The sequence below is a fragment of the Silurus meridionalis genome, chromosome 24 (assembly GCF_014805685.1).
Source record: "Silurus meridionalis isolate SWU-2019-XX chromosome 24, ASM1480568v1, whole genome shotgun sequence".
NCBI classification, from domain to species: domain Eukaryota; kingdom Metazoa; phylum Chordata; class Actinopteri; order Siluriformes; family Siluridae; genus Silurus; species Silurus meridionalis.
In genome coordinates, this window is record NC_060907.1 from 2,437,131 (window position 1) to 2,455,814 (window position 18,684).

The 18,684-nt window shown below is 36.3% G+C and overlaps 1 protein-coding gene and 1 non-coding gene across 6 annotated transcripts; both read left to right on the top strand.

The window, feature by feature from the left end:
• Positions 1–410: 410 nt before the first annotated feature.
• On the top strand, positions 411–18,425 carry LOC124378341 (adhesion G protein-coupled receptor E3-like). Of its 5 annotated transcripts, XM_046837944.1 has the most exons (24): positions 411–532; positions 1,640–1,693; positions 2,603–2,634; positions 3,064–3,141; positions 3,229–3,403; positions 3,510–3,608; positions 3,797–3,957; positions 4,064–4,216; positions 4,290–4,367; positions 4,473–4,641; positions 4,723–4,836; positions 5,092–5,270; positions 6,800–6,958; positions 7,964–8,041; positions 8,134–8,317; positions 8,457–8,573; positions 8,804–8,985; positions 9,066–9,221; positions 9,740–9,940; positions 12,172–12,404; positions 13,340–13,406; positions 13,520–13,792; positions 15,036–15,159; positions 18,300–18,425. In XM_046837944.1, exons 1-23 carry the CDS (start codon positions 514–516, stop codon positions 15,132–15,134), a joined length of 3,060 nt encoding a protein of 1,019 aa, XP_046693900.1. In that variant the 5' UTR covers positions 411–513; the 3' UTR covers positions 15,135–15,159; positions 18,300–18,425. The 5 variants fall into 5 exon arrangements, with proteins under 5 accessions (XP_046693900.1, XP_046693897.1, XP_046693901.1 ...); XM_046837941.1 differs by lacking the exon at positions 18,300–18,425 and having other exon boundaries at positions 15,036–16,765; XM_046837945.1 differs by lacking the exon at positions 18,300–18,425 and having other exon boundaries at positions 8,006–8,041; positions 15,036–16,765.
• On the top strand, positions 13,861–13,932 carry trnae-cuc. The gene has a single exon. It is a non-coding gene; the product is annotated as a tRNA-Glu (tRNA).
• Positions 18,426–18,684: the final 259 nt, after the last annotated feature.

Sequence of the window (18,684 nt, forward strand, 5' to 3'; positions counted from 1 at the left end):
GCTCACAATCCTGGTGCATTTAAATATGAAATATCATGAAATTTGAAGGCAACTTTATAATTCTTTGGCAAGTAGGAATCTAAAACTTTAAACAAGAGCATGCTTGGGATCCAGGGATGATTGAAATACTTTAGTGATGACTGATTTTAAAGGGAGTTATCACATTTAAAAAAATCATCAATTGCATGAGCATTTAAAACTGCAGTTCCAGCGGAAATTCACACACGTGGTTTTCAGGGGTTTTATCGGACAGCACTGGGTTCCATTTTTTTCCACTCTGTATCCTGCTGCTGCGGTAAATATGATGAAAAAATGCATTGTCATGTTGTTTTACATTAACAATGAAGCACACACATTCTAGATGCCAAATGCAAACGAGTGTGGTTTCAAATGTATATATGGAAAAGCAGATTTTAATATCCAGTTCCAGTTAAACAGCCGCACTCATGCTCTTCATCAACCAGACTGTTTCTGTGGACTAACAAAGACACTTCACCTCAAGCACAGAGAAATATGGTTCTGCTAATAAACAGTGAGTATGTTGCGAGTTGATGGGATTGTGTTGGAGGGTCCATGCACCGATAACATGGCGTTTTTTTATATATATATATATAAAGTATGTTTAAATGTCGGTTTTTATTTCATCAGTGGGTTTTATATATTTGGTTAATATTTTATGTTTGTGGTGATTTGAATACAGTTAAAATGCAGAACCAAATTTAAATTAGTTTAGAAGTTCCTACTTTATGCATTCTCGCATTTTGTCATGCTATTCTATTGATGCCTCTTGTTCTTCTGGCTGGTGTTCTATGGGTCTGTAGAAATTTCACATAGAACATTGTTTTCCCAAATTTGGCTACAAATGCTCTAGCAACACATTTAGGATTCATTATTTAAACTTAATATTTTGAGAGAATTGGAAGAATTCCTCAAATGGGAACTCGTCATCTGGATTCATTCATTTTGGGGTATTAACTGTTCACTGATGGGCACTTGAGTGCAGACCTATAGGTGGCACTGTTATTTGCTGATACATTATGTAGCTCTAATTGGAGCTGGTTTCTGTGTTTACTACAAAATCCAGACACTAAAGAATTAAAATTGTGTATTGACGTCAAATATTTTAGCTTAGAAATAACGTTTCTATAATGTTTTAGCAATAAAAATATAGGTTGTTTGCTTTCTTATGCCTCGCTATTACTTTTCTCTCTTTTATTCTTCTTTTGTTTTTTTTATATTATTTAATGTTTAATATTTAATATTGCTGGTTGCCTTGAAACTTCCATCTTCTATCAGGGTAGAAGGATATGTTGATGCAGCCACACTAGGAGATATTCTGTAAAGGTTTTTTTTTTTTTTTTCATTGTGTTTCTCGCTTTTTCCTCCAGATGTCGCCATTTTGTCGCTATGTCACGGATTAGTAGCTTGAGTTTGGTTTCCTGAGTCTCTTATCCTGTCTTGAGTTCCCTGTGTCAATCACTGGTTCTAAATTTGTTTGTTTTTGCTTTTGCTGTGTTTTTTCTTCTACACCTGTGCATTTGGATCATCTTCCTTTCATATGAAATATGTGGATGGTATATGTAGAAGTAATAACATACTGAATATATATAATTATTCATTTTCCTTTTCTCTCCTCCAGATGTCGCTGTTTTGATAATAGCAGCAGTTACAGCATGTGCTACTTCACCTTCTGGTAAGTACACTACAGTTAACTCACAAACAGAACTGGTGATTTTGACCAAAAATTTGTGCACCCCTTTCCTGTGCAAATTAGTGTATATGTGTTTACACTGCATCTACAATTTATTTGTTTACCAGAATTATGAAGCTAAACAATGTGCCAGCATGATGATGCCCCGGTGCACAAAGCGATCGCCATAAAGACATGATTGTTGATCAAGTTTAAGTGGAAGAAAATAAGTGTTCTGCACAGAAACCCTGATCTCCTCGATCCCACTGCATGCTAACAGCCATGCAACATATTTCAGTAGTAAGCTTTTCCAGAATAAATCTAAATCTAAAAGACTAAATGTTTAGTTTACGATAAACTACTAACTGGAACTAGATCTGGAATTAAACGGTTTAATGTATACGCTCATAATGGGTTTTACTTGCCGTAGCTTATTCGCCCGGTTACTGTTGTGTGCCTTACCAAAATAACCTGTAAAACAAATCATGCCTGTCAGATCAGTCTGTAACTCAGACTCCATTTCCCAGAAACACTGAGACTTTTAAACATGGCCACCAGGACTCCAGTTTCTCCATGTTACAGCTTTCACAATATCCAAGCTGCTGATTAAAGCACACAGATTTATTTTACAGGTCTTGATGATATTCTCTCTCATCACCAAGGCATTTCTGCCCACTAAACTGTGCATTTTTTCTGTTTGTTAGTTTTTATGTGGCATTTGTGCTAATCATGATGGTTGCAGTGTAGGACTCCAGATGATTGACATTAATTCAATGATTCTTGGGTTCTTGTGTCCCAATAATTGAATTATTGATACTTGATTTTTAGATTGTTTTAAGGAAAGCTGACAAGATCAAAATTCTGAACAGATGAAAAATAAGAATAATCTTTTACTTTTAATTTTTTTGATAGATGAGAGTTGGACATTTTCTGATGATTGTCAGGTACTGTATACAGCATATACTGTATAAACTGTGTGTATATTTGTGTGTGTGTGTGTGTGTATATATATATATATATATATATATATATATATATATATATATATATATATATATATATATATATATATATATATACAGTGGAACCTCGACACTCACGACCTCCATAGTTGGCGACATTTTATTTGGAACCGGATTCAGTGTAACTCGTGAAAAATCTGATAGTTCACGAGAAGTAACATTTCTAAACGGATTTTGTACCAATAAATTACATAAAAAAGTTTGAAAAACTAATTTTTTTATTGTATTCTTTATTTAAAGTACAAGTAATTCACAATTTGTGTTGAGTTTACAGTACAGTACATGTACAATCCCCTTGAAAAAGGAACCATTAAAAGGTCAAAACCTTGCCCTTTTTTTTTTTTCTTTTAGGTTGATTTAAACACATGTTTAACAAATTACCTCCAGAAATTAAACAATAACTGCACAACAAACTCATCAACTGTAGTGGTGAGCCATATTTTGTGTTTTTGTGATATATATATATAAATACATTTGAAACTGTACTCATCTCTCTATCCTCTGCCTGTTGTGAAGAATATAGAATGTCACCTCAACACAATAGTGAACTTTACGAGTCTTGTGGTGTACAATGTCCCTGACCAAGATCTAACATCCTTGAGAAAGGCTGTGCTGGATGTAAATTGGCTGCTGTTGTCCAATCTTATGAATAAAATCAACGATGACCAAAAGTTCTCTGTGCAAAATCTTGGTATATGAGTAACATTGCACCTTTATTTCATATTCAGCAGTTGTGGGGAGGTTATGAACCTGAAAATAGGTGGGGTTGGTAATGAACAAAACTCTTGTCTTTTCAGAGGTACTTCTGATCAAACGCAGAGTCAGCTCTGGCCCCTATAACCTTGTCAATGTATCTGTGACGATCGATTTCACACAGCCGTCATTGATGGCTAATGGTACAGTGTTTTTCTTCTCTAATGGTGTAGCCAAGTAATTTCAGTGATGCACAAACAAAACACACCTCTTCTTCAATAGTATTTCTTTATTTTTATTATTTTCAACATTGTACTTTAGTACTAAAGACATCCAAATTATGAAAGAACATCTAAGGAATTTTACAAACCAAATCTTTTCTTCAATTTAGCTGCAGTGGTCTTCATGAGCTACACCAACATCTCCAGCCTCTTCAGCATCGTTAATCAATCAACGGAAACCACTATAATGTCCCCTGTGGTTTCAGCACGTTTTTTATCCTTCAAACCAGACCTCACCAAACCTGTCGACTTCACGCTCACACACATCACAGTTACTATTAAGAATAATGAATGAATATTTTTTGATAAACATCAAAAATGCCTTTAACAGCCACTTGTGTATTAATTAGATTGTCATTTCTCTTTCCTCTTGCTAGCCATTGGACCCTAATGCCTTTCTGTCCTGTATGGACTGGGAGACAAATTCATGGGACACGTGTTCCCTCACACAGACCAGTAGCACTAAGTCCGTGTGCTCGTGTAAAAACCTGACTATGTTTGCGCTCATCAGTCAAACTGACCCATGCAGTGTAAGATACAGCTAATTCCTACCTTTCAATCCCATTCTATTTAGTAGTAAAACTAACTGATGTTTTTCTGCAGTTAAATTTGACATTACAGTGTGCAATGGATTTCCTGGACCAGACTCAGCAAAACATTGTTTCAGACCTATCGCAGGAGGTAAGAAGTTTTTGGTGCTGTTAAATCCTAATTTTTGACTATGATTTAATTGATAAACATATATAATTCCTCTGCTCATGGGAATCTAATCTGTGTACCGGCTAGACAGTGAAAGGATATTTAAACACGATTATGAATTTAACAAATTTTATAAACCAGTCAAGCCAAAACACTTATGGAAATCTATTGATGAATGTTACTGAGAAACTGGCCTCAAGATTGGTGACTGAAACAGCTACCTACAATTCCACCACCATCTCTCTCCAAACTTTAGGTACCACTACACCTATATGGTCATGTTTGTCTTTTTCTACACTCCATTTCTTTCCTACTTTAAGTTCTGGTTTCTCTACAGAGCTTAGGATTTTAACAGTTGGTCCGAAGGTTAACTTAAGCAGAACCCCTACACTTGTAACAAGCAGTGCCACTATGGATATAGATCTCATTGGAATTTCAAAGAATAACAAAGGTATAGTTATAAGCTTTATTTATAACATTGAAATTTGTGTCTAGTTAAAATATCCATTCCCCACCCTTCCCTATAAGGTGCCATCAGTGATATCTCAAATCCCTGTGGCCTCCTGTTTCTGTTAATAATTACATGAAGCTGTAGATCACCTCTGTTCAACAAAGTACAAAAAGGGGCCTTCAACTGTTACAGTTCCACATACTGCACCATAAAATATTAACATTTGATATTAACATCAAACTTCTTGTATTACAGGATCGGCTGCTGTGGCCTTCATAAGCTACACCAACATGTCAAACATCCTACAAGCTGACTTCAAAGCATATACAGATGTTAATAAAGTTGTGATGTCAGTGGTGGTGTCTGCAACACTTCCCAAGACTGCAAACACAAATCTCACCAAACTCTACAACTTCACCCTGAAACACCTCACAGTCAGTTCTTAAAAATGTTGAATTAATAAGTGCAAATTCTCATTTAATACAACAATTTTCATTACAACTCATGTTTTTTTTCCTTTAATAACCATGTGCTTTCTTGTTATTGTGGTCTCCTTATGTAGCATTTTGGGCTTATGTCCACTTAAACCTGGATTTGCTCTTTCTTCCACACTGGGATGCCATTTTTAATGCAGCTAAAACAGAGCTTTTCTCCTGAGTGGATCAAATTTAAAAGGCCATAAAATGTGTTTTAGTCATTTGACCTGTTTCTCAAAACAAAATATTTTATAGTCTTGGGGATTGATTATTCGCCTGTCCTTTTAAAACAAGATTTGTGCTTTTCCTCAGCATCGCTGGAACAATTCAAACAGATGGATAGAACATGAGCAGTTGACAGAAACAACAAAGGATGAAGCTTATAGTTTTACATATTCACACTATTTTAAAGGGATGAAAAAGGCACTTTGGGACCTTTTAGTCTGGAAAAGCAAGTTTTGGAAGGTGTAGATGGACAAATATTTTGCATATAAGCATAAATATTGTCTTAGATCAAATCCAGAAGAGATTTGACATGCAGGACATTTTTTTGTACAAAATAAATAACAAAGTCAGTATAAGAATATAGCAATCTGGGGAAGAAAACTTGAGAGGAACCCATCTTCATTTGGGCGACACTGAAAACTCATTCATTGTAGTTTCATCATGGTTGAGATTATCAACCATTCACTTGTGGAAACTGTGGCAAATCAAGTCCTAGTTCAGTGTAGAAGAACAGTTCAAATTAATTACAATTCTCTAAATAAACCATTCTTTGCAGCAATGAGTGTTTTTAAATTTTGAAGAACATCTATCAGAATTTGGGCAGCAGGATGGATCAGGCAGGTCCAGATAGCAGTAGAGGACAGGATCACTGGTGCCTCAGATGCAAGTGTAGCTTGTCTGCTCCCTGGCTTTGGCTCTGGATTGTCATTAGTTGACAAGTACTGTAATGACGCTACTGTGTGTGCTACAGGAAATGAAAGTAGCACCTTCCAGAGTGAGATGGATACCATTCTATGTTCTTCACTGAGAAGAGCAAACCCAGATGAGGATGAGGTTCCCTCTTGAATCTGGTTCCTTTCAAGGTTTCTTCCTCATGCCATTTTAGGGAGTTTTTCCTTGCCACAGTTGTCACCGGCTCACTAATTATGGACAAACTTACGAATATAAGGAACAAACACATACATACTTAATTACCACGTTATCTCTGTAAAACTGATTTGAGACAATGTCCTTTGTTAAACGCTCTATACAAATAAAAATGAATTAAATTCAAACCTGTTCAACACATAAAATATGTGGTATTGTGGCTCAGGTAGCATTGGTACCTTCCAGCTTTAGGGTTTAATCCTGAGCTGCATACAGGCTTCGGGGAGTGTTTCCTGTAGCACCCTGTGTTTGTAGCCATTATAAAGTGCTGGTAAAGTTGAATAAATAATTTTTTTTTCCGATTGTTTATTCTTGCTTAATTGTCTGTTGGCTAGGCGTTATCACCCGAAAACATTCTCTCCTGTATGTACTGGAATGAAAATGCCTGGCATACAGATTACTGTAACGTCACAGAAACCAACAGCAGTCACACTGTGTGCTCGTGTAATCAACTGGGAACTGTCCTGCTCATCATGCAGACTGATCCATGCAAAGTAAGAGATTTCTCTATCTACTGCAGATACACATGACCCAGTCATGCGACTGATTAAGACACTCAATATTAAAAAAATAAAATAAGTGAGAAATAATGAAAGTTGAATTTAGACTCAAATAATGTAAACAAGTAATCAAAAAATGGTCAACTTGAGGTACACAAGAAATGAAGCTGTTGCTTGACCCAAACAGATTTCAAGTTTCAAAACAGTTGTTAAACTTTTTCAAGAACCGTCTATAATTTGGCATTTTCTTTCCTGTCGAATTTACACAAAAACACATAGTTTGCATTCATTTAAAATCATCAGAATAATTATAATCCGATGGGTTCTCTGTGAATGGAGAATTCAAAAGGTACAGCAAAAATGCACAGACAACCCAGAGTCATTTAGTGAGGTTAATATCGATGCTTCTGCTAAAGATGATGTATGCAGGAGGTACAGTTTTTGATGCAATATAAGGAGACTTGTTGAATTGCGTTCAATGGGTTTCTTCAGATACGGGTCTGTGATGCAGCGCTCTGTTATACTATGTAGTTTTGATGGTTTCTATAGTCTTGGTGTCACAATGAGTGTATTAAGAGGAGGACTGATTCAGGCAGGACACCACTGAAGGCTCATGGCACTGGAGTCTAAATATTATATTCATTCAACATCATAAGCATATTTGGACTTTCTACTTATAAATATATATAAAAATATCATCAATCATCAATATTTAACTGACATGAAGTGATCTATAGATTTGATTGTATTATTTCTAAACTGCAGAAAGTAATCATTCATTTTATTAATGACATATGTAACATGCTGCTTCAGGAATTGATGTCATTACATTCATAATCACATGCTGTAGCATAAATAGGAGGTGCGGGTGGAAACGTCAACATATTTTTCAGTGTTTTTTTTTTTTTCTTCTTCTTTTTAATCATACGACTTTCACGTTGTAGTTCGATTCAACATTATTCACTCGACATTCACTCAACAAAAAACATTTTTGTCTAGGATTATTTAACAGGACCATGCTCAAAGAACTTCCTGTTTCAGATCCTTAAGTACTTACCCCAAGAATTACCCCAGGAGGTAAGATATCATAGAATATTGTCATGTTTTTTTATACACAAATTTCAATTTGTGTGTGTGTACTCACAGATATCTCTTTGGCTGTTGTGTAGATTGTGAAGAACTATTTGAAAATCATGATAAGTCTTACAGCTCGTGTGACTGCCAATGTTATTGACCAAAATTATCTGATATCCTATGGAAATGATGTTCTGAATGTAGTCGAAAATCTGGTGTCTACACTGGTGAGAAAAGACAGTCCTGATACCAAAATCAGTCTGTCTCTCCAAAATTGTGGTATGAAAGCTATTTATTTATTTATTTATTTTTACCATAATTTCTAGTTTGTGGTGCATTTCTTTCTTTGGTACATTTTTTTTTAGATCTTCAAACTAAAATTTAATTATTGACTGAAAAGTTTTTATATTTTTTCCAGAGGTTCAAGTATTAATGATACATGGACCAAATGTCTCCTTGAGTGACATTCCTGAACTTGGTACTACAAACACTTTAATTGTTATCGATCTTATTGAAATTGCAAAGAACAACAATGGTACAGTATTAATCTTTTACTCATTGTAATATTGTGAAACTTTCAAACTGTGAAACTTTTAGAAACTCCATGAGAGAGAGTCCATGTTTTTAATCGAATTTTCCATGATAGACAGTAAACAGCATTTGCAAGACCAGGGATTAAATCTTACCTGGTCTAAAAGTAAACATAATCATTTATTTTTAGCCTCATTTTCTTTTTATTCATATCAAATTAATTTGATACACCAGGATCAGCTGCTGTGGCTTTTGTGAGGTACACCAACATGACAAGCCTCCTGAAACCATCCCTCCTTAAGACAACTACGAGCCCAAATAAAACCATGCTGTCCGATGTGTTGTCAGTCTCGCTTTTAAAAAATGCCAACCAAAACCTCACCAAACCAATCAACGTCACCTTCAAACACATTCACGTAAGTTTATCGTCTTGAACACTTGAACACAGTTCATTTTCAATCACATGTTTAATGTTCTCATTTCCTGTACTGGCTAGGAGTTCAACCCTGAAGGCATCCTCTCCTGTGTGTATTGGAATAAAGACTCTTGGATAGATAATTGTAGCATCATATGGACGAACAGTACTCACACTGTGTGCTCATGTGCTCATCTGTCTACTTTTGCTCTCATCATGCGGACTGAACCATGCAGGGTAAGAAAAAATGTTCTCAGATAAACGGAGGCTACATAATATTAACTTTATATGGTTAAAGAGACTTTGCCAGGAAAGGAATCAGGATAAAATATACTAATAATTCAGATGGGATGGATGTAGATTTTGGAGTTTGACAGAACAATTTAATTCGTCTCATTTATCCATTTGAGCAGTTAATGGCCGCAGTGTGATGGTGCTAAAATCTAAACTCATTTCCTTTAGATCAAAAGTCCAGCATCAGCGACGATAGCAAATTGTAATTCCCACCACCATCTCCACTATCTCTATAGAGTTTGATATGGCTGCACAAAAATGGTTTTCCTGTATTTACTCTTCATGCGGCTTCTGAAGAAAACAATCTATAGGAAAAGCTTCAAAACTAATTGGACAGCACTTCACAGTGCAGATGTACAATCACCTGGGGCATAATTCAAAAGAAAGCTGAGTTTTTATTAAAAAAGTGTTTCTCTTCCCAAACTTCTAACTAAGTAATAGCTTCATTGTTTCTTTTTCAGAGTGACCATCTCATGAACATGAGCATCGCAGGGGCTACAGCAGCAGGACTTGTATTTCTGAGCTTGTCTTTATTGACACTCCTCTTTTATTCTAGAAACCCAGTGACAGACGCAGCTCTGATCAACCTTTGCATAAACCTTCTGGTGTTTTACATTCTCAGCCTGATCAAAAGTTTTTCCCTGCCTTATATACACCCCCTGGTGAGTTTAATCACACACTTCTACTTTCAAACCAGGATTCCATTAGTCCACTCATTCTGATATTCAAGTTATTTATATATAGTTTATTTGGCAAAAAGACTGTGGTTTATTGAACATTTTTAAAATATGTATATATAATATATTTTTAGAGTCCCCATTGTCAGCACTTTATAACAGGCAACATTCTTTCTTTTATTTATTTATATATATATATATATATATATATATATATATATACAGTGGAACCCGCTTATCTCGCCCTCGGTTATCTCGACAACCCTATTAAGCCGACGTTTTTGAAGTGGAACTGCCAAATTCTCGCTTTTATTTAAGCATTTTTTATCGGTTATGTCGACTTTTTAAAAAAAATTTGCCATTTAACGTCGGTTATCTCGGTGCAGCCGCAGATGAACTCGTGAAAGTGGCAGAAAAATCAAGGCTTACAGCTGCTACAGGTGCTCTGCTGTTAGTTAGTGCACATATGCCTTTTGTTGTTAAATGTTATGCGATGAACGGGAGGCGAAAGCCGCGATTGGCGGCGCGGAACGTGGGATGACCAGCAAAATCATAGAATGAACACCGGCAGGATCGGGGGGGAATCCGCGATGCGCTTTGGGAAGAAAAGAGCAGCCGTTGAGAGAGTGCCGGTGGGAAGACACGTACCGGGATACGCATGCGCGATAACAACTACCGCCGTGAACCAACATATACCAACAATAACGGACAGTGAGAGTGTGGAAGTTTAAATAGGAGCTGGTGATGATGATAAACGAGCACCATATGTGCGCGATTGAAGCCGAGAGCTTCAGAGAAAGCAGCCGAGAAAGCACCTGACACGCTGAAGGGGGCCGAAGGGGGCGTGGCAGGTGGATTCCTGACAGATAAACATGTACTGTATGTATTTTTATAGCATGCCTTCATCAAACAAATCGCGGCAGCGCTGTTGTGTAAAAAAACCCTTCAAAAACACGTTCATGCACATTCTCATTTATTAACGCACATCATGTACATAAAGAAATTTCAAGCACGTTAATATATTGCCGCCATATTGATTTTCGTTTATCTCGATCATCGGTTACCTCGAGGCTTTTTGGCGACCCCCTAGGACATCGACATAACCGGGTTCCACTGTATATATATATATATATATATATATATATATATATATATATATATATATATATATATATATATTTTTTTTTTTTTTTTTTTAAATGATTAAACTCTATAGGACCCACGATGGAGCTCTGAGGTACACCACTATATATATATATATTGTATAGTTTATATTAGATAAACTTTAACCATGGTTGAAAAACCACAAAGGAGGAGTTTCTATTGTCCTGTTTTTTTCTCAGTACAGTGAAAAGTCATGAGCAGTTTGTACTCTTTTGTTCCATCAGTGAACAAATATGCTTCATAACTACAAGGAATTTTCTCGTTACACATTTCACACTTATTGATGAAATAGTCACAGGTATAGATTATACAGTTATATACATTATATACAGTCACAAAATTAGCTGTCTATATAAGGTTTGGTTGCCTTTGAAAGTTGTTTAATCTCAAGGAGGTTTCTTCCTCATACAAAATAGTTTAAAAAAAGGTTTCAAGACTAATGGTGTAACTGGTGCTATTCTGACCGAGTGCATTACCACGTCTGTAATTTCACCATGGACAGCAAGTTAGAACAAAGAACAAATGTGAAACTGTGCAAATCTGCCACAGAGTCATTTGACATGACATATGTTTGACATACGGAGATGCTGCACGCACATTTCAAGAGCGGAAGAACATCTTCGAAAGACAATTCTGGAACATCTTCGAGCTCAACCCCCGAAAATGTCGAAACCTTGTGCTTGATGATTGTCAGAAAACAATCCAAATGAAGACATGCAGGTAGTTGGTTTGAAAGAGGCAGATGTAGAGGACAGGGGGGGAAGTATGAAGATAGATGATCCGCTGTGGCGACCCCTAATGGCCGAAAGAAGAAGAATGTTTGATTCTAGCAAGATAATGAAATTTCTGTGGCAAATTTCCATGGTTCTAAAAGAAATTACACACGTGGAGCTAAGCTGCTATGGTAAAAAAAAAAAATCTAATTTGGGGTTTCAGGAGTAACTTAATTTACCTACACCATGTTGTCATTGAATAACTCCAATAATAGCACATCCAGAGAATTTCATACAACCCAAAAAATGTCTTTTCTCTCTCTCTTTCTCTCTTTTTAGCATCTACGAACAGCATTGGTCGGAATCCAGTGGTTTTTCCTAATGTCGGTTTTTGTGTGGATGTTCATCGAAGCTGTGCTGCTTTACATCTTTGTAAGGAACCTATCAGAGATCAAATCGAACTTGGGGGAGGTGATTAGCTGGAAATGGTTAATTGCAATTGGATACCTTGTTCCTCTGGGAGTGCTGGGCATGTCTGCTATCCCCTTTCCTAAGGGTTACATTGATGAAGAGTAAGTATGTCTGACTGTAGAGCATCTGCAACTGAGAGGTTATTACATTAAATGGCCAAAAGTATGTGCACCCCAGACCACCATATTCATATACATATGATTCTTTTCCACAATGCTACCAAAAATATGAAATCACACAAGTATATTGTTCAATTTCTCTTGAATTAAGAGAAACATGAAACCAACATGACAGTGCTCCTGAGAACTAACTCCATGGTGTCAGTGTTTAGGTTTTAGGAACTTGAGTGTCCTTCACAGAGCTCAGACCTTTTTAACCCCTATAAACACCCTATAAAAGAGTATAGACTCTTTGACATTCTGACACGAGGGTCTGATCTAATTAATACACTTCTAGATAAATACACACACTTATGAAAACTAAGACCCACAGCTAAACACCAAGATCTAGTGAAAAACCTTCCAAGATGAGTGGCAAATGTTAAAACTCCAAAGGGGAACTCCATGTTAATGGTATTGGAATAAGATTCTTGAGATTCAGAAGGTGCATGTGGTCCAATGTCCACCTACTTTGATGCTGTTTATCAAATGTACCGAAGATCCAAATCTTACTAGCAAAAGAGAGTAACGCACAGTGAAACCCCACCCATCCACGAGGGGTTTGTGGCAGAATGGGGAACATAAAGTTGCTGAGCCTAAAAAGGAAATCTCAGGCATTTGCATTCATAACCCATAATAAGTGAAATTTGTTAAACTAGAATTGCTGTGTATTTCAAAGACACTTTTATTTACGTTCCACTTCTGCCACTGAGTTTACTGGTTTCAATTTTCCTCTTCTTTCTTATTATATATATTTCTTAATTTTATTTTATTTTTTTATAAAAGTTATGCTTTGTAGTTTTGGCGCAAAAGTATTTCCATATTTCCTCAAATATTTTTATTATATAAACATGTATTATTTGTTTTCCTCCATATAGATGCTCTTTAAATACTGATGAAACCTTGATCTTTATTTTTGCAAGTCCTGTTCTTTTCACTGTTACAGTAAGTACCTTAATAACCACATAGAGATTAAACCCTTCACAGTTACCAAGAGCTTTAATTATAAATAAATTTAAATATCAAAAGTATATTTTATCTTCACTGTCTATTTACAGTTAAACCTTGTCCCCTACCTCATCCTCATCGTCGTCGTCGCCGTCAATCGCCAACCCCTGATGAATGAAGTCTTTCAAATGAGAAACAGCTCCGATAAGAGTCTCTTGAAGTGTATGATGGTTAGAAGCCTGACCCAGTTTGTCGTTCTCATTTGCTACTGGATTTTTCTGTACATCCCGAGCAAGAACGGAATATTATATCACGCCTTCCTGTTCCTCAACTCCCAGCAGGGGACGGTCATCTTCTTCACCCACTGTCTCCTCAACAAACAGGTCAGAACCACATGCATGCTTCATTCCATGTTTTTTAGGTGTTTCATCTACAATATAACTGGAGTGGTTCCCTGGTGGTCTAGTGGTTAGGATGCGGCGCTCTCACCGCTGCGGCCCGGGTTCGATCCCCGGTCAGGGAACCAACCCCAGCCATTAGGGTTGCACAGGCCTTAGTGCTGGTCCCAAGCCCGGATAAATGGGCAGGGTTGCATTAGGAAGGGCATCCAGCGTAAAAACATGTGCCAAATCAAACATGCGGATAATCAGCTGTGGCGACCCCTAATGGGAGAAGCCGAAAGAAAGTTTTAGTTTATCTACAATATAACTGGAGATAAAAAGTGATCACATTAAAAAGTTGGTCTGTTGTGAAGGGGGGATGTTAAATGTGTAGGATAGCATGGCTTTTTTTAACATTCGATGATCTGAAACATTTAGACATTTTGTTCATATTATAAAACTGTTTACGATTTTGAAATTGAAATATTCAAAAATTTGCTAGTTTTGAAAGTGTTGATGATGCTAAAAAAATTAATGCATTGCTGAAATTTCTGGGCATAAAACTAAAAAGGTTTGGTGGCCACCAAGTAGCTGTTTTAAAGCAAAATATATAAAAGGTGTGTGTTGTTGGATGTGCACTATGTGGAGGTGAATAACGGTGTCAAGTGAATTTGAGTAATGGAATGATGTAAGGTCTCACACCTACCCCATGGATTATCAGTTCTACCATGGATCCTTCTCAGGATTAACTAGCTATTCTACTCATAACGAAGCTGTTAACTCCTTGTGCCATTTTGCGCTGATATAAATTAGAATGAGATCATATTGATTTTGGCAGATTCTCATATGAATTCAACATTACATCTGCATTTAACATTATATCATTTATTCAAACATTTTTATTTGTTACGTAATATTCAATTTCTTCAAATTTATTAAATGTTTGGAAAAACCTCGTCTTTCATGGTGTTTGAAAGACACATACATGTTCCTTCAGTTTCTTTCACAACAAACTTGGTAATGTATTCGTCTGAAGATTTTCCTTTGACCAAACAAATCTATAAATGTCCAGATTTTACATTTACGCCATTGCAGTCTGCTAACATCTTCTCTCCTGTTCAAATTTACAGAGAACCATAAAGCTGTTATGAAACGTTTCCCAAAAGAAGCGATCGTTCGTCTTATTGAATGCGGTGTTCCATATTGTTGGAAATCTAAACTTTAACCCCACATTATCTGTTTCCAGATCAGACAGAAGTACAAAAAGCTTTTGTGTGCTTCCAACAATCCTGGAGAAGCCTCCAGAAGTGTCCGGGGACAACCTGAAGATTCCCAAGACAACTAATAAGAGTTTACACTGATGTACACATGTTAGTGTCCTACTGTATTTACACTTTTACAATTTTGTTCTACATTTTTTTATTACAATCTTCTAATCATTTAAATGTTTGCATCTTTATTGTTGTGTGCTTGTGCATGCATTTATTATTTCTAACCACGAATAAATGTAATACAATTATACAATAAAAATAATAGAATAAAATTAGCATTATCTTAGTATGTGAAAGTACTGTGGGTTTGTGAGAGCTTTACGGGAATTTGTTGGATAGTTATGGGAGTTTGTAAAAGCACTGGGAGCAGTGTTGACAGCATGTTATGGGAGTTTGGGAGAGTTATGGGAGTTTGACAGCATGTTATGGGAGTTTGTGAGCATGTTATGGGAGTTTGTGAGAATGTTATGGGAGTTTGTGAGCATGTTATGGGAGTTTGTGAGCATGTTATGGGAGTTTGTGAGCATGTTATGGGAGTTTGTAAGAATGTTATGGGAGTTTGTGAATATGTTATGGGAGTTTGTGAGCATGTTATGGGAGTTTGTGAGAATGTTATGGGAGTTTGTGAGTATGTTATGGGGTTTGGGAGAGTTATGGGAGTTTGTGAGCATGTTATGGGAGTTTGTGAGCATGTTAATGGAGTTTGGGAGAGTTATGGAAGTTTGGGAGAGTTATGGGAGTTTGGGAGAGTTATGGAAGTTTGGGATCATGTTATGGGAGTTTGGGAGCATGTTATGGGAGTTTGTGAGTATGTTATTGGAGTTTGGGAGATTTATGGGAGTTGGGGAGCATGTTATGGCAGTTTGGAAAAGCATTGTGGGAGTTGGTAAGAGTGTGTTAGAATGTGAAAGCATTATTGGAGTTTGTAAGAATGTAAAAGGAGTTTGTAAGTAGCATAAAACACTTTACAATAAAATAACCCTTGGGTGATAGCACTGAATTAGTCATTTTATTCAGAAGGTCTAGAATGTCATCTTCTTCTTCTTCTTCTTCTTCTTCTTTTTCGGCATCTCCCATTAGGGGTCCCCACAGCGGATCATCCGTTTCCATTAAATTCTCTTTCTTGAGCCGCATGTTTGATTTGGCACGTTTTTACGCTGGATGCCCTTCATAACGCAACCCTCCCCATTTAACCATGCTTGCGACCGGCACTAAGAGTGACCTGACTTGTGCAACCCTAATGGCTGGGTTGGTCTAGAATGTCTTAAATGTCCAAAAAAAAAAAACTTTACATCACACAAAAATGAGTTGTCTATTGTCCACAAACTATCAATGATAACCGGCCAATCTAATGTAGCTCCCTTGGGCTAAAACAGTTTTATAAATCAGAGTTTAGGATTGAAAGAATAAACGGAGTGGTGAATATGCACCCTGAGTTTGTTAGCACTTCAGTGGTGCAGCAGTTTGAGTTCTGAATCCTGCAGGTGGCGTTGTTGGGTCAAGGCCCAGGTTGAATAATTTAAAGGTAATCAATCTCACTATTGCTAATGAATTTAATTATTGTTTGTTAACAACAGATTCATAAGTATTTACCTCCTACCTTGAATATTTGAAGAAAAACAATGTATTTAATTTAAGCCAAATGACAATCTCTGTTTGGAAGTCAGAAGCACTCAGTCAGTTTACATACAAGTCACTTTTAATAGCTACACTTAGGAATTCCTGTTGCTGAGAAACTCTAGCAATAAACCTCTAGCATTAGGCAATGAAACAAAACAATCTCCTCTTCAGACACTTGGCTGATTCATCAGTTTGCACATGATTTGGCCTTGAAAGTTAAATGCTGAAAAGTAAAGAATTACATTTGCTCAAGTTACTGTAATTGAGTAATGTGTGTTTGTGTACTTTTACTTTTAAAGTAGTTTTTAAAACCTATACTTTTACTTCTACTTAAGTAGGTTTTGTTTGAAGTATTGTACTTAACTACATTTAAAATTATATCTGTTCCTGTGTTCAAAACAAATAAATAAATACAGTTACTGTTTTTGAGTTGATTTTTATGGCGGTAACTTTAATTGTACTTAAATGAAATTTGATTGAAGTAACAGTACTTAAGTAGAATATGGTTTTTCCGGGTTGCGCCTGAGATGGATAGTTTGAGACGGTCGCCCGTCATTATACAGTATGAGAGCGGCCTCTAGAGGCGAATCACTGATGCCACATTCTGTTTGTTCTGACTCATGAGATGTCATTCATGTTAGTTCATAGTGCATTAAGTAAAGTTTACAGATGAAATAAAAATGTTTTATTAGTAAATGTTGAATTAAACAAGCAAACAATGAACAATACTAAAACAATGATTAACCTAATTTAATACAAATGGAATCTTACTTTAAAGTGTTACCATTTCACATAAAGCCAGTCATAGTTAAAATGTCCATCTTTAGATGTCTTCACAATTTCCAAATCATTAAAATAACATTTATTTCAATTAATTCAATTCAATTCATTTTTTTTTTTTTTTTGTATAGCGCTTTTAACAATAAACATTGTCTCAAAGCAGCTTTACACAGATAATGTGGTGATTAAAAGTAAATATGTTCTTTGTAAGTATGTTTGTCCCTGATGAGCAACTGTGGCAAGGAAAAACTCCCCGAGATGGCATAAGGAAGAAACCTTGAGAGGAACCAGACTCAAGAGGGAACCCATCCTCATCTGGGTTGCACCGAATGTCCATTTGAAGCAGATATACAATGTTGCGGGGTACAGTGATGATGATCAGAAGCGAACTGTATCCTGAGTCAGTGTAGCAAATTTTAATTTTTGTAATAAGGTTCAGTACTATTTTACATGACATGCTAAAGAAGAACACCATAACAGGAGGCACCTGGACAGGTTTTAAAACACAATTAAAAGCCTAAGAAAGGCACCGGCTTTAACCCACTAAGACACCTGTGCTGAGAGGTTTAATTCCCTTTTTCCGAAGTTAGCATTTTTTGATGAAGCAGGATACAGTATAAAAGTGTGACGTCACATTCCAGTTTAAAGTCTGAACCGACACTGAAAGAGATACAAATTGAGGTTTATACTTAAGACATTAAGACATTTAACCCTCTGAGTCATTAGATGATATGATGGCTTATTTTAGTGTGGTTATAGGGTGGTTAACCTTCAGAGAACCACTGGTTTAAGTAACTAAGCCAGTATTTTATTAGGTGTTTTGTCTTTTGTTTTTACAGAGAAATTACTTATGAATCATCAGATTGGACAAGACTTGGAAGGAGTAGCAATATTTACATTTAACGGTAAGCAATTTAGCATGTTGTTGCAACTTTTGACCAGTAGGTGGCAAGGGAAAATTGTTTGGGTTTGTTTTGGAGCAGGGAAAGTTGCAGACTTACCGGAATGTGAAAGGAATCCTGAACCAACACGGCTGGACGCTGAGAGTGTGTAAAGCTGTTGTGCTAAGGGAGGATTTAACAATGAAAATAAAAGTGGAACATCTGGACAGTTATAGATTACTTTGGACAAAATAAATCTTCATACTGTTACATTACAGAGTTTGTTGCATAGAAAAGGGACATGCATGTGTCTCTAAAAAAACACAAAAGTCGAAGTAAAAGC